The sequence below is a fragment of the Ammospiza nelsoni genome, chromosome 3 (genome assembly GCF_027579445.1).
Source record: "Ammospiza nelsoni isolate bAmmNel1 chromosome 3, bAmmNel1.pri, whole genome shotgun sequence".
In the NCBI taxonomy this organism is placed as follows: domain Eukaryota; kingdom Metazoa; phylum Chordata; class Aves; order Passeriformes; family Passerellidae; genus Ammospiza; species Ammospiza nelsoni.
Genome location: NC_080635.1, coordinates 69,343,808 through 69,361,623, shown reverse-complemented (window position 1 = coordinate 69,361,623; position 17,816 = coordinate 69,343,808). Strand labels below are relative to the sequence as shown.

General features: G+C 44.2%; 1 protein-coding gene across 2 annotated transcripts in view; it reads right to left on the bottom strand.

The window, feature by feature from the left end:
* Positions 1-1,708: 1,708 nt before the first annotated feature.
* The window catches only part of METTL24 (methyltransferase like 24), a 44,614-nt gene continuing 28,506 nt past the window's right edge, over positions 1,709-17,816 (bottom strand). For both annotated transcript variants that reach the window (XM_059468328.1, XM_059468330.1), the window contains exons 4-5: positions 16,925-17,153; positions 1,709-3,208 (exon numbers count right to left, since the gene is read on the bottom strand). In XM_059468328.1, coding sequence (XP_059324311.1) covers positions 2,894-3,208; positions 16,925-17,153 — 544 coding nt within the window. In that variant the 3' untranslated portion in view covers positions 1,709-2,893. The remainder of the gene's footprint in view (positions 3,209-16,924; positions 17,154-17,816) is intronic.

Here is a 17,816-nt window from a genome sequence, read left to right as displayed (position 1 = left end):
GTGGTGATTTCTGTGCAGGTGTGATCTGGGAAGAGTTGTGGAGGGCAACATTGGCCTGTGGTTACTGCATGGAGATGATCTCTGAGCAGGTCAGGGGCAGTTGTGCCGGGGTATGGCAGTGGGTAGACACAGACCCCACGCAACATCCCTCAGCAGCGGCCTGGCCACTGCAGCAGTCAGCCAGCACTGCCCTGTGTCCCTGGGCACACACCCAGCGGCTCAGTCATCAGGAGACAGGAACTGAATTCATTTAGAGGTCTCTCCTATAGGTAAAAGAGATCAATAAAAGAGAAGGGGTAAGGGCATAAAGCAAGACCTCAGAAAGGAAGGCTGTAACTCTGCTCTAAGAGATGTGAAGTAGAAAAGCACAGAGTGCATTAAATAAGCACTGTTCATTTTCTCCTATAATATCACATAACTACCTCCAGAATGATAAATGGCTTTTATCTGCCCTGTATTAGAGATAAGGTTTTCTTTAAAATTACCATAGTTATTGGATTTTTTTTGCCAAAGATGTATTTGCTGTAGCCTGAAGTGTTTCTGATACTACCTGGCAATCCCAAGCAAGAGATTACCTGAGGGTTTATTAAACTCCCTCACTAACCAAAGAACCAGGATGGACCTCTACTCCACTTCTGTAATTTGCATATCACCATACTACCTCAGGGAAATAAATGATGGAAGACGTGCTTCTGTTTTGAATTTTAACATCTGAGAGAGGTCATGTAATTTATTTTTTAGCCTCTTTCTATTGGTTTCTTAAACAAATGATAATAAGCTACTAGGCTACTTACTCTAATACTAGTTAGGAAGAAAAACCTGCACAGTGCAGGAACCCATATTTTTATACTTCATTAACAAATCAGGACTTGCAGCTGGACTTTTGCCACCCCATTATTTGAAAAATGGGAGTTGAGCCATTCTGCGCTGCAGCAAGCGTGGCCATTCCAACACACCAGATATTAGTTTAGGATATGGCAGCCTCCTGCATTTTGATGAATCTCCTCATGGCTCTGCATCGTTAAACAACTTCAGTACTTAGTGTACGAGACTTGTAGCAAGGCTGGCTCTCACAAAGAAGGCATTTCTTACTCATTTTCCAGAGGCTGTGGATCTCTTGGATTGTGCATTGCCTGGTTCAGGGATGGCAATAGGTAGCTCAGCCCTGAGGAGAGTGCTGTGCCCAACATCTTGGACACAGAGAATTGTACACATCTGCATAGGTTTTGATGCAGAGCTGAGGACATGGTGCGCACCCACACTGCCCTGCCCTGGGTGTTGCAAAGCCCTGGCCCAGGTGGGATGTGCAGGAGCAGAAACAGGAGCTACTTTTATAGAATCATAGAATATCTCAAGTTGGAAGGGATCAAATGAAGATCATCAAGACCAACTCGTTGCTCCTCACAGGACCTAAAACTAAACCAGGTTAGTAAGAGAGATTGCCTGAACTCTGACAGGCGTGGTGCCATGACCACTTTCCTGGGAAGCCTGTTCCAGTGACTGGCCACCTTCTGGGGTAAAGAACCTTTTCCTCATAACCCATCTGAACTTCCAAGAAACAGTTTCATTCCATTTTTTCATGTCCTGACACTGGTCACTGGAGAGAGGAGATCAGCACCTTCCCCTCCACCACTTCCCTTGAGGAAGCTGTAGACTTGGAGAAGTTGGAAACCAAAGGCAGTTAAAAAGCCCACATATAAAAGACATGAAAGTGGTGACATCTTGTATTTTAATGAAAAGTTTAATATCAAAATTCATCTAAAGATAAGAAAAAAATCCAACCTGCTATATATTTTTATCTCCCCCATTCCTTAGCTCTTTGGGGAACATCAAAGGCTCCCAGGGGCACTGCAGACAATTCCAGCCTGCAGAACCCCAGCACTGCTGCAGTCCAGGGCACCACCTCTGCCAGCATCAGTGCAGATCCAGGGTCTGGCCTCCTTATGCCAGCAGAGCAAGGTGGTGAGGCACAGCACTGGAAAAGGCACCAGGAAATATTCAACTAAACCCCAAACCAAAAAAGACCAGGTTGCACTTTTGTCTCTTACATATATCTCACTGATCAAAAACCACTTGCTGCAGCCTTTGCAGGAGTAATTTCAATCAAGCTGTTCTTTGAGCACATGAACTAGGGAAGCCCTGTCTTCTGTGGCTGAAGGCTCTTGAGGATGAGGAAGGGGAGCTCTGGCAGCAGCTTATCCAGCAGCTGAGTGTCTCTGTCCCATTGTCTCCCATGTCAGAAGTGTTGAAGTCACTTTCTGCAGCCAGACTGGCTTAAAAAACCCTAAGTCAGGGCATTCAGAAGTTGCCCAAAGAAATAGGTAGGAACTTAGTTTGGTGGTGGTTTCTGTCTGCCAAATTCAGCTGATATTTGCCAGTGGGTTCAAGAACATTCTGTTCTTGCCTAAAGTTTGTTCCATAGGAAACAAGGCCACAGTAAAAAAGGTGCAAATCAAAGATGATCACTTTACAGAGAAGTAACACTTGACACTTTCTTAAAAAGACACCTCATCACAAGCACTCTCCTGCCCGAGGGCTGGTCCAGCTCAGTCAGCAGAGCTTCCCAGGGCAGCCCCAGAGGGATGCTCTCCTTGCTGGCATGTTCAGGCATGGGGCAGCCTGGAAAAGCCATGCTCTAATGCTCCCCCAGACAAACTTTAACAGAAACCTCTGTCCTCAATGGGACAATGTACCCACTGGCAAATAAATTGCTATACAATGTATCTTCTCCTATTGCCAGTTCTTTTGACAACATATAAATATAAAAGCCAGTTCATTTTGTTAGCAGTCACCGAGTGCATATTGAGCAACTTTAGCCAGTGACACCAAAATCCTCTTCAATAACGCTATGGGGCCAGATGGTTTGCAATCACACATCATAAATTCCTTTCTGCTATTTCCATCTTGTATTTACCCAGCTCAGTGTGTAACAGCTACTGGCGTTGAAGGCTTCCTTTTTCAGAAACATCTGTGGTTTTGATAAGTCTTTGTAGGTATGGAAAAGCCTGAAGTCCTTGAGCTCCAGCTCTCGGAGCAGGCTGTACCAGTACCGCACCACGGTGCTGTCATTGCCACTGACCTCAAACCCAGGCCAGTGCATGTGCACCTCAAAGACCAGCTGTCCTATCTGCTCAACAACATCTTCCAGGATCAGGTTTTCCAAAATTTTCCACTCGGCGCTCTCCACATCTGCCTTGAGGACATCGATCTGCAACAAAAGCACCATTACTATGTGAAAACAAGAAACTTTGCAGTTATATAATATCTGAGGCCAGGGTTGGCTGTGTGTATTTTTCAATATACATAGATTTTCATTTTATATTAAAAAAATAAACCAAAAAGTCTCAGAGGACTAACACAGCAGTACACAGAGTTTCATGCTTGACTGTTCACAGCCCTTTTCCTCCTGCCTCCAGCTCAGGGTCAAAAAGCTGTGTATTCCAAAATCCTCCTATAACCAAAGCATGTAACTGGTTCCTTCACAATTCTTGGGTGGCATCACAGCTATGAAAAAAAGAAACAGAACCAAATGACAGACCCAGACCCACTAACAGGGATTACCTGCACCATAGAGTAGGGTGCTCATGAGCCATATGCTACATGCATCATACAAGTGCAAGAGAAGAGCAAAGCAAAAAACGAATGCTGTGAACAGCTCAGGTGATCAACTGCCCTTGGCCAAGCTGCTGGCTGCAGCTTTTGCAGGCATCGCTACAGATGCTGAGAGAGGAGGACCAAAACAAAGGATAACTATGCAAAGAGTCTTCAGGATTTTAAGGGCAGCTCCTCCAAAGGAAAAGGCACAGCAGAAAACAAGACATGAAGGAGTTTGAAAGGAATAACAGATCCAACAGATAAGAACCATGTTCTAGTTTTGGACCATTATTTAATTTTGTAGTGAGATATTCAGCAATCCAGCTTCTCACAGCTGTGGGTTGACTTTGTTTGGAGATTAGCTGGGGGAGGCAAGCTGATTTTTTAACATAAAAAGAGCATTTCATCACCATTTCACACCTGGTAGAAAACAATGACCACAGCGCAGCAGTGGTCACAAGCTGCAGAGCTCAGCTTGTTTTCCAGAGCCCAGCAGGGGAAAGTCCTACACCATGAGAGCAGGGTTTGCCTGTGCCAGTTCCACCTGAGCTGATGCTTCTGCCCATCTGCTCACACTCAAGATGGGTTTGAAGTGAAAAACTGAAGACTTTATTTAGTCAAGAATACCAATTGAAAAAAAAAGGTGGGGGAAATTAAAAAAGAAAAATCCCCAAAAATCAAACCAAGAAAAAAAAAACCAAAATGAAACCAACAAAACCCCCAGATTCTCTCTGGCAGTCTACCTTAACCACTTGTGGCAATATCAAAAAAGGCACCTGTGAAGGTATAGGAGAGAAATTTGGGCAGGTAATTTAAAAGCACTTCCAAGGCAGCTGTTCTCCTGAGCTGCCCATGCCAGGGCAGCTGCTGGTGCCATGCATGCCATGTCCCATCTGTGGGGTTCTGCCCTGGGCACAGGGCAGGGCTTGTGCTGTGAGCACCTCTCCAGCCCAACCAGAGCTGCGCTTTGCATGGGCCATGGCCAAGAAACCACAGGGCCATGGCAAGGGGTGGCCACATCCTCCTTCCCTTGTTCCCTGGAGGGCTGACTGGAGGTGCCAGGGGCTGAGGTGCTGGGGTGCAGGGCTCACAGCCACGTCAGCCCTCCTCAGGGGCCGTGCCCCAGCACTGTGGATGGGCATGGCATGGCATGGCATGGCAGGAATCTGTAGGTGCTGGACACTTGCCCATTCTGGTCTCCACCTGTAAAACAAGGGTGGCAATCACTGAACAGGGGCTGAGTGCATGAAGGGCTGTGGGACTTGCATGGAACAAGCTGCAAAACAGCTGGAAACAAAACACCACATTTTCAGAGCAGGACTTGAATGAGCTCCATGGTCACAGAGCGAATCCTAACAAGCCAAGCCACCGCTTGTGTGCTCATTAAGAAGGCATTGTGCCTCCTTCACTCTGTAGGAGGCAGGGGGCCAGTGGAAAATGACCAAGGGACTGTGGAATTAAAGCCCATATTGTGGTATGTGCCCATGGGGAGCAGAAAGGAAGGTTGCACAGACAACCTTAGCTCTGGTATTTCCTAACTTGCCCCCCTAACAAAGAGCCTGTCAGTCTGTCTGTCCGCGGGTCAGTGAAACAGTTGAACGCAGGGCTCCTTTGGGTTCAAGAGGAGGCTGAATTTAAATGATGCAGCTCATGACATTTCAGCTGGTGGGTGAGCCCACTTGTTCTCCTTCATACATTTAAATTGGTTATTTATTTTGCAAATACCAACTCACATCTCTACCTGCAGTGCAGTTTCACAGGCAGCTGGTTCCACACGGGTGCAACCACCACAGGACCACACTGCCACACTTAACGAACCACAGATTTTTATCTCTGGGAAACTTATGTAACTTTGAAAGCAGACAAATTATTCAAAGCCTTTTTTTTTTTCGGGGGGGAGGGGGTGGATGGATAGGGGAAAAAATGTTTCTAGGCATTTGGTTTTGTTTTCCCATGATCTTAATTTATGGCATCAGTAGGACATCTTTTCCCATGGTAATGTTTCCAGTCCTTCAGGTTTGTTTGTTTTTCTCTCGTGACACTAACTGCTGCTCAGGCTGCTCAGCAGGCACTCTGCATGCTCTGTGCTGTATTTGCAAAACTGATCTGAAAAGTGGCTGGGAACCAGTGTTTCAGTAGGAGAAAATGAGTTACCACAATAACAGCTTGAACACATAATGAAATGACCAGGAAAGAAACAAGAGGCTAGTGGAAATGTGCTGCATACACAAACCAGAGGGTCTTTGTTGCTCTTAGTGCACTGCACAGAAACCTGGAGGGAGGAAGGTACCTGTCTCAACCCACCCTTTCTGCCCTGAGTCTCCAGTGCATGCCATGGATAGTGCAAAATGAATGGTAGAACAGCTCTGTTTAGGCATATCTGAGCAAATTACCAGCATCCTGCTAACACCAAATGCAAGTTTTGTGATGATTAGACAGCTCAGGAGATATTTACCATTGGTGATAAGCAGCACACTACCGATAAGAAATGCACTACCACCTTCCAGTTGCCTTGATCCAAAGTGCCAGTGAAAGGATTAGTGGGCAAATCTATAAATTCAGAGCTCTAATTCACCCAGGAGCACAGCTGGAGTCTGCTGCTGTGAATAAATCCTGGAGGGCAAAGATCTACAGTGCCTGAAGGTAAAGTGTGGCAGTGAGTTTCAAACACTCACAAAGGCTGGTTCCTCTTATCTTCCACAAATCCTCTTATCCTCCATGAACTAACTAGGTTATCACAGAAAAGTTAAAAATGTGGATTTTAGAATGTTTTCTCAGTTTAGCTCCCTGGAAAAAGCACTGCAGCATTGCACCACTTACACTTGGAGGAAAAAGCAAAAAGAGGGGGCCATGCTTGTGCACAACCAAGCATATAAAACAGCTGAAAAATTGTGTTTTACTTAGTGAAGGTCAACATACACTGTATGAAGGCTCATTTCTTCTTTTTAGGGTAATGACTTGTTACAAGTGTGCATCATTTCCTAAAGCAGAGATCTGAGCTCTGTTCACCTTGGCCGCTTTTGAAACACCAGGGCTAACGGGGATTTCAGGCTGTGCTGCCCCGTGGGCATCATTTAAAGCTCCCCGTGGAGAAGAGTCAATTGAGAGTGAGTAGCTGGAGGAAGTAATTTAGCTGTATTACTTCCAGCATGAGCTCAGCATGTGGAAGTGGAAGCCAGGAAAGGCAAAACCAGCAAATGCAGGTCAGGCACAGAGGATCCAGTTCTGTGGGAGCAGGTCTGCAGTGTAAGCTTGGGAGGAGGGAGAGGAGAGCTGGCTACAGCTTTCAGGCACGGGGACAGAGCTCAGAACCACCTCAGCCTCCTGAACTGCAGGGCTGCTTCCACAGTGCAAGAGAAAAATATTCCTCTGCTCCCTGTGATACCTGGTTACCATTCTGACATCAGCTGAACAGCAAGAAAAAGTCTGCTGGGTTGTGCATCAGTTTTCCCCCTCTTTCCCTAAATACAATTCTCTGTCCTCAGAAAACAAAACTCCAGAGAAAATTGTTTAATTTACATTTTGATAGCATGTCTTTGCAGGTAACAGCAGGTGCTTGGGTGTGTTTTGTTTAACTGCAACTTCCCTCTTATCCTTTTCCCACATGCAGATTTTCAGCATGATACTTCCCTCATTTTCTTTCCTCTCAAAATACATCCACAGCCTGTCCTCACCAGCAGGAGACGGCTTGGATGTAAAGTCCCTTTCATTCCCTTTTATTCTTAGTGAAGGCTGTAATTGATGGCAGCCAGGATGCCACAGAGCCTAATAGCAAATTATGCTCCCAGCAGCTTGTGACTGTCTCTTCCCATGCTCCCTGAGAGCAGTGGGAAGGGGAAACATCCTGATTCTCTCTGAGCCATCTGCTGGGAACACCAGGGCTGCTGGGGGCCTGGCCAGAGCAGCACGGGTGCTGAAATCGGGAGGAAAGTCAATCACTGCTGAGCAGTGATGTACAGCCCCAACCAGCAGCACTTCTCTCTCAAATGACTGCCCTTCCTTCCTGCTCACATTTACACCTCTCTTGGTGGTCTGTACAGCCAGTTTCAAATTGGCTCTGGAACAATTGTGTCATTTGAGATTATCCACTCCCAGTGTGACAGAACGGGCACATCTTCAAGAATCTGCTTAAGGCATCAAAGTCACAAAGCTGATTTGTGCAGTTGGGTGCTTACAGGGTCTTTGGTCTTTTTTTACAGTAAAGGGCAACTGTCCAGTTGTAGTTACTCATACAATATCCACATCACTGAAACAGAAAGCCTGCAGTGAGTGCAAGCAAGCTTCATACCTCTGCTCTCACCCTGATTCTCCCCAGCCTCACAACTGACAGTCTGTTCTCCCAGTTCTGGGGATGTACTTCCATGAACCCATTACACAGCAGGAGCAGGATATTAAGTAATACTATGTTTACCACTTAAATCAGAGAAAATGTTTCAAAATAATCTTTTAAAAACTTATTTAACTTTCTCACAGCCAACTATCAGCACAGCAACAGCTTGCCAGATGCAGTAATGGCCCCAGACAAATGCACCCATCCAGGAATCCCACCCAGCACAGGCAGGAGGCACCAATCTCAGCTGCGTGCTCAGGAGCACTACGAGCACTTTGCTCTCCCGTGGGGGACTGTTTCTAGCAAAGATCCATGCTGGCAGCCCAAGTGTTTCCTTCATGCAACCTCAGAGCCCTGGTCTGGGGGTAACCTGGCACTTCAACTCCCCAGCTCTTCCCTTGGTCTCTGATGCCAAGACATTCCCCATATACTCTCTCCATCTGGAAGGAATTTCTCTCTGAGGACCCATTCCAGAACAAAAGATACATAGACCCCATCCAGCCCAGTTAACTGGACCAGTGAAGCAAAGACTCTTACTCCAGTGGACAGGCAGAGAAGAGACCTTTCAGCTGGCAGAAGGTTCCTTTTAATGTCACTTCACCAATGGACAACATAATCTTTGGACAAACAACCCCCAGATGATTCACAAGGTCAGCATGGCCTGAAATCCTTTCTCCCTGGCTGCAATTGGTCAGGTGGTCACAGGTTTTCACCTGTAGCCTTCTGTCACCACATACATCATTCTTTTCATGGGACCAATTCTTGGCATCTTTCCTCTTTTGTGCTGGACACTGGACTAGTCAGAGACAGCAGGTCACTTGTTAATCATCTTCTGGTCATACAAAAATACAGGTCCCCAGGCTAAATTGATTTTCAGACAGGTTTGATGGGTTTAGCTAGCTCTACACTATAATGATCTTAAAGCCAGACATCTTGTCTAGCTTGCTACCCAGCAAGACCAAGGTTCCTGTACAGTGACCCAGTGACACAGAGAACAGGTTCTACAAACCCTGCATGGAGCAGGCACACACTGCACGTGGACATGGCTGAGGGAGAAGCCCTTCCCTCACAAGAAAAACTGAGCATCAAAGATCTTTGTTCCCCATTTCTTTAAACTGAGACCAGTCTCCAGAGCAGGCAACAGGAACCTCACCACTCACTAGCTGAAGACTCAAAGTGATGCTTCCTCAGAGGAAATGGTGAAAAGTCACTGTGAGGACATAAGCCTTCAAACAGTGACCTCCTCATCTGCTCTGAGTGGCAGCAGCTCACAAGTGTGAACCTCTGCTCAGAAACACTGTGCTCCAGCTCCCATTTGCATCCTGTTGCCTTTTCCAGTTCACATGGCTGTCCTGCTGTACACTAAAAGATGAAAACAACCCAGACCCCTCGCCCAGTCCTTAAATCCAATGTCTAGATTGCCCAAGTAGGAAAAATCCCACAAGGAGTCTGCAGAAATCCTGACTTTAAATAAATTCACAGCCTGATCAGCTGCAAAAGCTCTGCTTGCCAATGCCCATGCTGCAAACAGACATTTTAAACACTGCATGCACTCCTCCAGCAGCTGCTCTGTGTGCAGCCTTGGCTGGGCATAGGAGTTGCTCTGCAGAATGTGCATTCAGCCATCCAATCCTGCAGGAGATGTCCTGCTGCCCTCTCCCCGCACAGAGAGGGGGAAACCCTTTCCTTTCTGCTCTTTTGGTCTTCTCTGCCAGACACTGCTGGATGCCTGTGGGAACGGATATTTACTCAAAAGAATAAATGGTATATGCTGGACCTTCCAGCCTCTTCATTAGAGAGGAACAAGCATTTGCAGTCTGTTTGTGCTGCACCAAGCATGGATGGTGGGACACAGCTCTGTGCTTGCATAAAGCCACGTTATCCTGGTCTTGCTGAAAGTGAAAACCAGCAGCAGCAGGTCAGGCACACTGCAGCAGGATAAGGGAGCTGTCAGTGCAGGAGGTTTGCAATAGAAGGCAAATGGTAAAGTGACACTTGATTCCAAAGCCCTGAAGGGCAAGATTTGCAAGTGAGTGCATGCAGTGCATGGGACAGAGGGCTTAGCCTACCATAAAATAGTTGCACAGACTAAATAGCATTTTGGCCTTCTATAGTTTATTAACACAGTGCTCATGGGGGCCTTCAAAATGTAGGTAATTGAAGAAAGGAATCAGAGTCCCATCTTCAAAAAATGTCCACCACACCTTAAAGGACACCTCTTGCAGGATGAGAATCAGCAGCCCTGGTATATCCAAGTAGCTCCACTTAAATCTGGTGGAGGATTTGGTTCCCATCTGCACTTGGCAGAGCAATAAAGTCCTTTGAGACTGTACCCCTCCATGGGGATCTATTTGTGTCATTCCATTTCTGGTTCAAGGTGCCAACCTGCCGCCCTTCTATTTGCTTGAAACCACGACAGGAAGAAAGCTGCATGTACATTCCTGAAAACATGAATAAAAACCATCACAAAATGCTCACACAACTCAGATTTCATCTGGGACAGGCATTCAGGAGGGGCAGGAAGAACTGCTAAGCCATTGACCTCTGGATTTCAAATTTTTGAGAACAGAACCTTAAACTGCTGTCAGATGAAAAGAGAGACCAGAAAGGATCCAGACACTAGGGTGAAAGTACTGAAACAAGATATGGCCAAATCCAATGACAAGAACTTGTAAACTATGACTGGAGGAAGGACAAATGTGGGGAGAAGAAAAATTACATTTTTAAAGAAAGCTCCTTGAGGCTCTGAGTAGGGCATTTGTCTGAAGTGCTTGTCAGTGTCAACACCACTGGGAAATTGTGAGAAAGATAGGCAGCGGAGGAAAACCAGGATGCTCATAGAAAGGGGTTGCTCCCGGTTCTCATTAAACCCATGCCACACCATGGACCACCACCCTGATCAGATATCCAGTACTTCAGCCAAAATAAAACCGTAACATTCACATTACTGTGTTTAAGCCAGGGTTAGTGGCTTGAGGAGGAGCTGGGGAGTGTGCACACAGGTCTGAGCTCAGGAGGTACCTGCACCTGGTACCGCCCTGTGAAGCAGGGCAGGCTGCCCAGGCTCCTGCTGAGCTCCAGGTTTGACAGGAGGAGGGAACAGGACTGCCTGGTTTCCTGCAGCAGCAGCACAGCTCCATGCACTGCCCCACAATTCCTGCAGCCAGTGCCATGCTCCTCTGAATGCAGCTCTTAGACACTGCAATAGTCAAATAGCAAGGTGGAATTGAGCACAGCTTGCACAGCCCTCGTGCAAAGCTGGGGGAAAGCAGATTTTTACTACCTGATTTTTTTCTGAAGGGTCTTAGCAACCATAACAAAGGTAGCAAAAAAAAAAAAAAAAAAAAAAAAAAGGAAAATAAAACCCTAAAAAAATTGTCCTTCCCTTCTCATTTTTAGCAGATGATAATATCCTTTGTAAGTGCCTTTATTTCCTATTTTGAAAGATGACCTGAATAAGTTCTGCTTCAACACTTTCATTACAATTCAGGTGTTGCACTAGGCCTTTTCCTAGGGGAAGAAAAGGCTATGGATTGCACCATATTCAGCCAAGGGTATCATTAAAAAGATCTTTCCTCCATGCCTGACAATTGCATACTGAACAGCACCTTCAGGTCGCTGTCTAGAAATACCAATATTCTTAACAATGTCTTGGGAAGAGCCCCTGGTGGAGAGAATTTAAATGAGGCAAAAGGAGATGTAAGAGACCAAGAGAAAACCTGTAAAGGAAAGTGCATGAGGCACTTTGTGCACACAACACCAAAAGCAAGAGGTGGTGAGCAGTAAATCACTATCCAAAGATCTTTGCTTCCAGAAACATGAGGTTGTCAAGCCCATTTTTAGTTGCAGCCAAACTCTTCAACCTACCTACAATTAAAATACTTCAGGCAGCAGCAGTCCCGGCTGATTAAGCAAATACAGACTTATCACCACCTTGATTTCATTATCCCTGAAATGAAAAAATACATACATGCAGGAAAGAAACTCTGTGTGCCATGAGCTTGTGGATTACTCAGGGGCAACTATTACAAGGCTACAGAAGTCAACATTTCCAACTGCAGGTAGAAACATCTGCACCAGCTTGACTGCCTCTTTTCAGCAAGGGGAGCAAGGTTTGCCAGCTCTCTGAGAGACCCCCAAACAAAGGGTTCCCAAGCAGCACCAGTTCCTGCTCAAGCTGCAGCAATGTCTGTCCTTGAATGAGACAAACTGCACCATAACAGCTTAGCTTGAGTCTATAAGGACCTCAACAACTATCTCAAATATAGAAATTTAAGTTAATGGAGGTGAGGTTTGTGCTCCTCCATCCTGTGGCAGGTCATTTATTTAGACTATAAGCTCTAAGTGCTATGGTATTGCATCTGCCAGGTGCAAAAGGGTGCAGTGCTAAAATGGGACTTCACTGAGCAGAGTTACTCCTTCTGCAAATAGGTCATGACCAGCCATTTACACTATGAAACTATTCAGTGTTCTAGGACAAAACTCTTTTTACTGTGCCATTCAGAAACTGATATAACAAGGAGACAGTCTGATGAGTCACAAAAAAGCAAACAAGATGATAAGCAGTAACTGCAGACATTTCCAGGGAAGGACAGTCAGGACATTTCCAGGAAGAAGGCAGTCACAGCCTGAACCTTAGCAAAGACACCATTGGGACTTCTGAATAGTACTGATTGCTGATGCTCCAGCTGCAAGAGGGGCAGCTCAACACAAATAAGATGTTATAGGAAATAGAGGATCTCTCATGTTGGAGAAATCTCAGAAAGGCCAGAATAATAACCCTGCAAAAGCAAAGGCTCTTCTTCACTGCTATATATAGATGGTAAATAACAGCTGCAGAAAAAGGGCCACTTAAGCTTAGAGACCATTGATTGCACAAGAAAAATTGGATGTAAGAATAATGAGGCTAAAATTCAGATGAAGTGTGGGTTTTATCCTTCTAGAATTGAGATTCTGTAAAAGCCCCAGATAAGCATAAAAAGCAAAGAAAAAATTAAAACCCTTTCAAGAATTCAGAATTCCAAACACTTACTTTAGGATTTCTGATGCAACAAGTCAAAAGATCTGGTCTCATTTGTTATGATGCTAAGCCACACATAGCCAATCTGTAGCAGATCTACAGATCTAGAGCAGATCTGTACATCTAAGCTGTTACATATTTTCTCTGGACTTTTATATCTATTTGTGTACTATCAACAGAGCTGATTTTAAGCAAAAATGGTTAATCCTTTCTTTAATACTTGTCCTTTCACATCAGCCTTCACAAAGCTGAAAGCAGCACAAAATAAATTCTATAGTATCTACTTGAGGAGAAGAGCAAGTGGTAAATTACTTGCCTAGGAGGAGATGATGTTATTAATCAAAATGACTTCAGGGTATAGTGTTTTGAAGTTGTGTTGAGTATTAAATAACAGGTGAAGAGTTTTTTCCTTTTGAAATCCTAAATTGAAGCCTATTCAATAAAATGAAGCAAGATTATCCAAGTTGTTACAGAAAAAAATCTTCATGAAGAGAGAGTGTAAATTAAAGCCTTCACATCAAAATCAGGATGTAAAGATTGATTTACATTTCTATTCATAACAAACAATGACACAGTGTGGTCTCTTACAAAATTTGTCTGAGATAACTTGAAGGTCAGGAGTTGAACACAGCTCTGCTGTCCCCTCAAAGTTACAGCTATGAGCACTTCCTGATTAAATTAGGGTTTTACCCAGCATTCTCAGATCCTCCTTTGCAGATGAATTTGTTTTACAAGAGATAATTTCATCCACTGGTAAGTCATACTGCCAAGGAATATAAACTCATGGCACTTACTGAGGGCATGACAAGAGACTTATCCTGCAGAGCTCCAGAGGGAGGAAAACTTCTACTGAAATAAAAATTTGCATGTATGACCACTGCCCATTTTCTGCTCCTCAGGGCCTTTCTGCAGAAGGTTTTTAATTGTGCTTCACAGCACAATCTTTGGAATACAGAATACACTTAATAGCTTGGTTTGAATTTCTTGTTAAGGGTTAGCAGTGCATAGAAGCAGGACAAGAGTCAACAGACATGAAAGGAAATCAGGGATGTTCAGACTGGATATGAAGAGAAACATTTTCATGAAGAGAACAGTTCAGCAGGACAACATCTGACCCAGAGAAGCTGGAAAGTCTCTGCTCTGGAGAAAACTCAGTGTTTTTCAAGACCAGAGTGGATAAAGCCTTGAACAACCTGGTCTGACTTCACAGCTGGCCTTGCTTTGAGCAGAGGACTGAACCACAAGCCATTCAAGACCCCTTCTCACTTGAATTCTCCAACAACCCTCTAGAAAGGAAGCTCTCCATGCATCTATCACTAATCCATGGGAAACACCAGCATTGCAGCATCCTCACCCCTGTAGGTAGTTAGAGAAAGTGAATGCTTTCATAAAGTAGAACTCCACTGCCATAAGAATCACGGGCGCTCAGTGGCTTTCTCCTTTTCCCCCCACTGTTCATCAAGAGTGCACTACAGAGTGTGCATGTTCAGCAAAAACATTGAGGGCAGGGGGGATGGGAAGGGAGGATGAGCAAGATCAATTTTTACATCTTTATGCTTTCCTGTGGCTGATAAAATATTGCTCTTCTCAGAAGATACACCAGTAAATTTTCAGTTTAGATCTGTATATCAGGAAATAAGGCTCCTATGACATCCTTTGGATATTATTCCAGGGCTTAAGAGATTTCACACTCTAATAGTTCCCAAAAATACTCTGACTACATGTTCCCTTTGTCAGCCACATCCTAATATATTACTAGAGAAGTCCTCTGCCTCCAGGCTATTTACAATCCTCAGAGAACTGAGGAGTTTTGCCACATAGCCAGTTAGAAAGATCAAGTTCTTCTAATCTTTTCTCACATCCACTCTGACTCCAAAAAGTGTTTGTATTTCTTGCCAAAATATCAGGATGGGTTTCCCTGGTGGTGGATGAGGTCCCAGTATTGCCTGCAGAATAGCAGGTGTGCTCTCATCTGAGTCGGGATGCAAATGTGCCCATCCAAATTCTTTGATTCTCTTGCACACAAAACCCCCAAAATGCCAGTTTTCTTTTCAAGACTACAACAGGAAGAACTTCAGGAGATCTTGTCTGTGCAGTCTTCATCACCCTGATTTTCTAACATCAGTGGAAGTAGTTTCAGTCACTTGCAGGGTCTTGGATCAAGTCCCAAATCTCAAAGAATAAAGCATGGATAAAATGAGGCATTAACTTCAAATGCAGCTGCCTGGAATTCCTGCCTTGAAGTGGGAATGGAACAATGTTGAGGGTAGGCAGAAGGGTTTTTTAAATTAAAAATAGGATGAAGTGCATGTTTGAATTTTCTAATTGAAAAACAACGCTTTGGAAAATATTCTGTGAAACTGTTTTGAATTAACTTATTTATGCAGTCAAGGGAACATTCCACTCACATTCACCAGAAGAATGGTGTCTCTACACGATATACAACTTCTCAGGCTGCCCTCCTTCTAAGTTAAAGAAAACCCAAACAGAAAAACGTGAGGACATTCAGCCTGCTCAGGTATTTCACAAGTATAAAGCACCAGAAAGTCTCAGAGTGTGTAACACCTTTATCCCCACTGGGAGAAAGTCAGCTCCTAACTTCACTAAGCCATAGCTTTGCACAGGGGAGCTCCTCAAATGCTACCAGAGCAAGAGGCTTTATACACTCTTCATAATGCACCTAAACACTTAACCAAAGCCCACGTTAAAGTGCACAGCTAGAGGAAAGCCTGGTTGCATGTGTTATGTGTGCATTGTGTTCCTTGGCTGCCATCCACCCCACAGTTTTCAGAAAGTTACACACTCAGAATTCACGCCTACATCCTTCTCCGTCACAGAAGGTGTTACAAGCACTCTATTCTATCATGATAATCTGACACTGGCCTCAGCAGGTCTGGTATGTCACTTGTACACTTTTTCTGGATCAGGCCATTAGTTTTTTGCTGTGTGACTAATTCTTCTAAAATCAAAACAATGCAAGGCACTCATCAAAGAAAAGCCATCTCTGCCTCCCCAGATGTTTCACTCATGCACAGCCCAGCACAGTTACAGTATGACTAGGAAGAAGAAGAAAAAGGCTCCTTTTCTCTGCTCTTATCTTCAAAATGTTCCAATCAGTGGAGCTGAACCAAAAGAAAACATTTCAAAAAGGTAAAAAGTGAACCAAAAAAGACATCTTGCATTTTTAAATAACAAGCCAAACAAACGTTGCCCTGCTTGCTTTGTAAGTCTTACAGAAGAGCACCTCCTTAGCCCAGGCTGCCTATTTCTTGAAAAACAATGACAAGCAGAACTAGCTGCAGGCAATGAAGTATATTAGCATTCGAATTCATGCTTGTATTTCCTCTGACGGAAAAACTCTCTTAAAAGCAACCTAAGAACTTCCTGAAATGTATTATGGCAACATTTATTTGAGATTTGAAGATTCTTGATTCTTTATAGTTCCTTAAAAACAAACGGGGAAATGTTAAAAAAACACCCCACAGATTGCTGCCAATTTCAAAACAGGATGTTTTTGTTTTTGAGGACTGTAATAAGGAACAGTGACCTTGAAAATGTCAACAAACCATCCATTGCCTCCTCTCTTTTAATTACTGTTGCAAATATTGTATTCCCTTTATAAACTTGTCTTTGTGAGTAGTTTTACTCAGGCAAAGACCAGAACTTCCATAGGACGAAATGTGCTAGCATCCAATGTCACCAGATACTTCAAGGGAAAAGGAAGTGAGAAGGAGAAAGAAAGTGTTTGCTATACAGCTAGGGATTTAAAATCATTGTGGCTGTTATCAGCACACAGAGAAAGCAAGAGAGAAAAGGCACCCCTAAAAGAAATGCGTTACAAGTACTGCTGAAGAAAGATCCACTATCAGGAGAAGAGCTTGGAAAGAGCTTGGTCTCCTCAGGCAGCAAGAAGGGAGATCTGGAGCTTTCCCAACACCTAACCCTGCAGTCAGAAACCTGACAGACAGGCCCTTCCTTACCTTCTGATGTCCAAATTCATTCAGCACTGTGCCCAGCTTCTTAGTGTTGCTGTGAAGTTTGTGAGCTGCGATGGCTGGGTTGGGATCCCTCCAGTCGATGGAGAGCCGATGGTGCCAGAGGTGCCGGCCCTGCTGGATGTGAGCGGACTTGATGCTGGGGTCAAAGCGATGCACCTCACACCCACTGTTGGCCATGCTCAGCTCAAACTGGTTGTCATCGTTGCCTAAACTATGTTAAAAAAAATATATTAAAAAAAAGTAACTACTAGTGCAGCAAAAAGAACTATTAGTGAGTAGGATGTTCTGAGGATGAATTAACTTGAAGAAAATTCAGGCTCAATGCACTATTAGAACTTTCTAGGCAAGAACTAAACCACTTTTAGCCAGGCTGATAACTTTCCCAAAGAGCTTTTCCTTAATTCAGAAGTTGGAAAAATTTGCACAGAAGTAAATTAAACATTGGAATCTTTGTGCTGTCATTATTCATATTAATATTTTGTGCTTATATATATTTCTCTATTTTCAATTTGCTTTTTTCTTGAAAAGTTTACAATACTTTCCTTAGTCTCTGCTGTACAAACTTCCAATAACCAAGCCATAAGCAGAAGAGAAAATACATTTACTTTGTAAAAATCTGGCATATTTCACACCACATCTGTCACCTGTTACAAATGTGACCCACAGTGACCACCAGTACAGACAAGACACAAGAATCAAATGCCTCTCTTTCTCTGTGGACAGGAAGACACCGATTTAAAATAGCATATTTAAAAATAAGCACTTTACAACAGTAGCAGAGTTGTGACATAAACCTGAGAGAAAGATTGCTGCTAATTTGGTGAAGACCCCAAAGAAGAAGAAAAATTAATAGCCCCCTTGAACAGCAGTATTT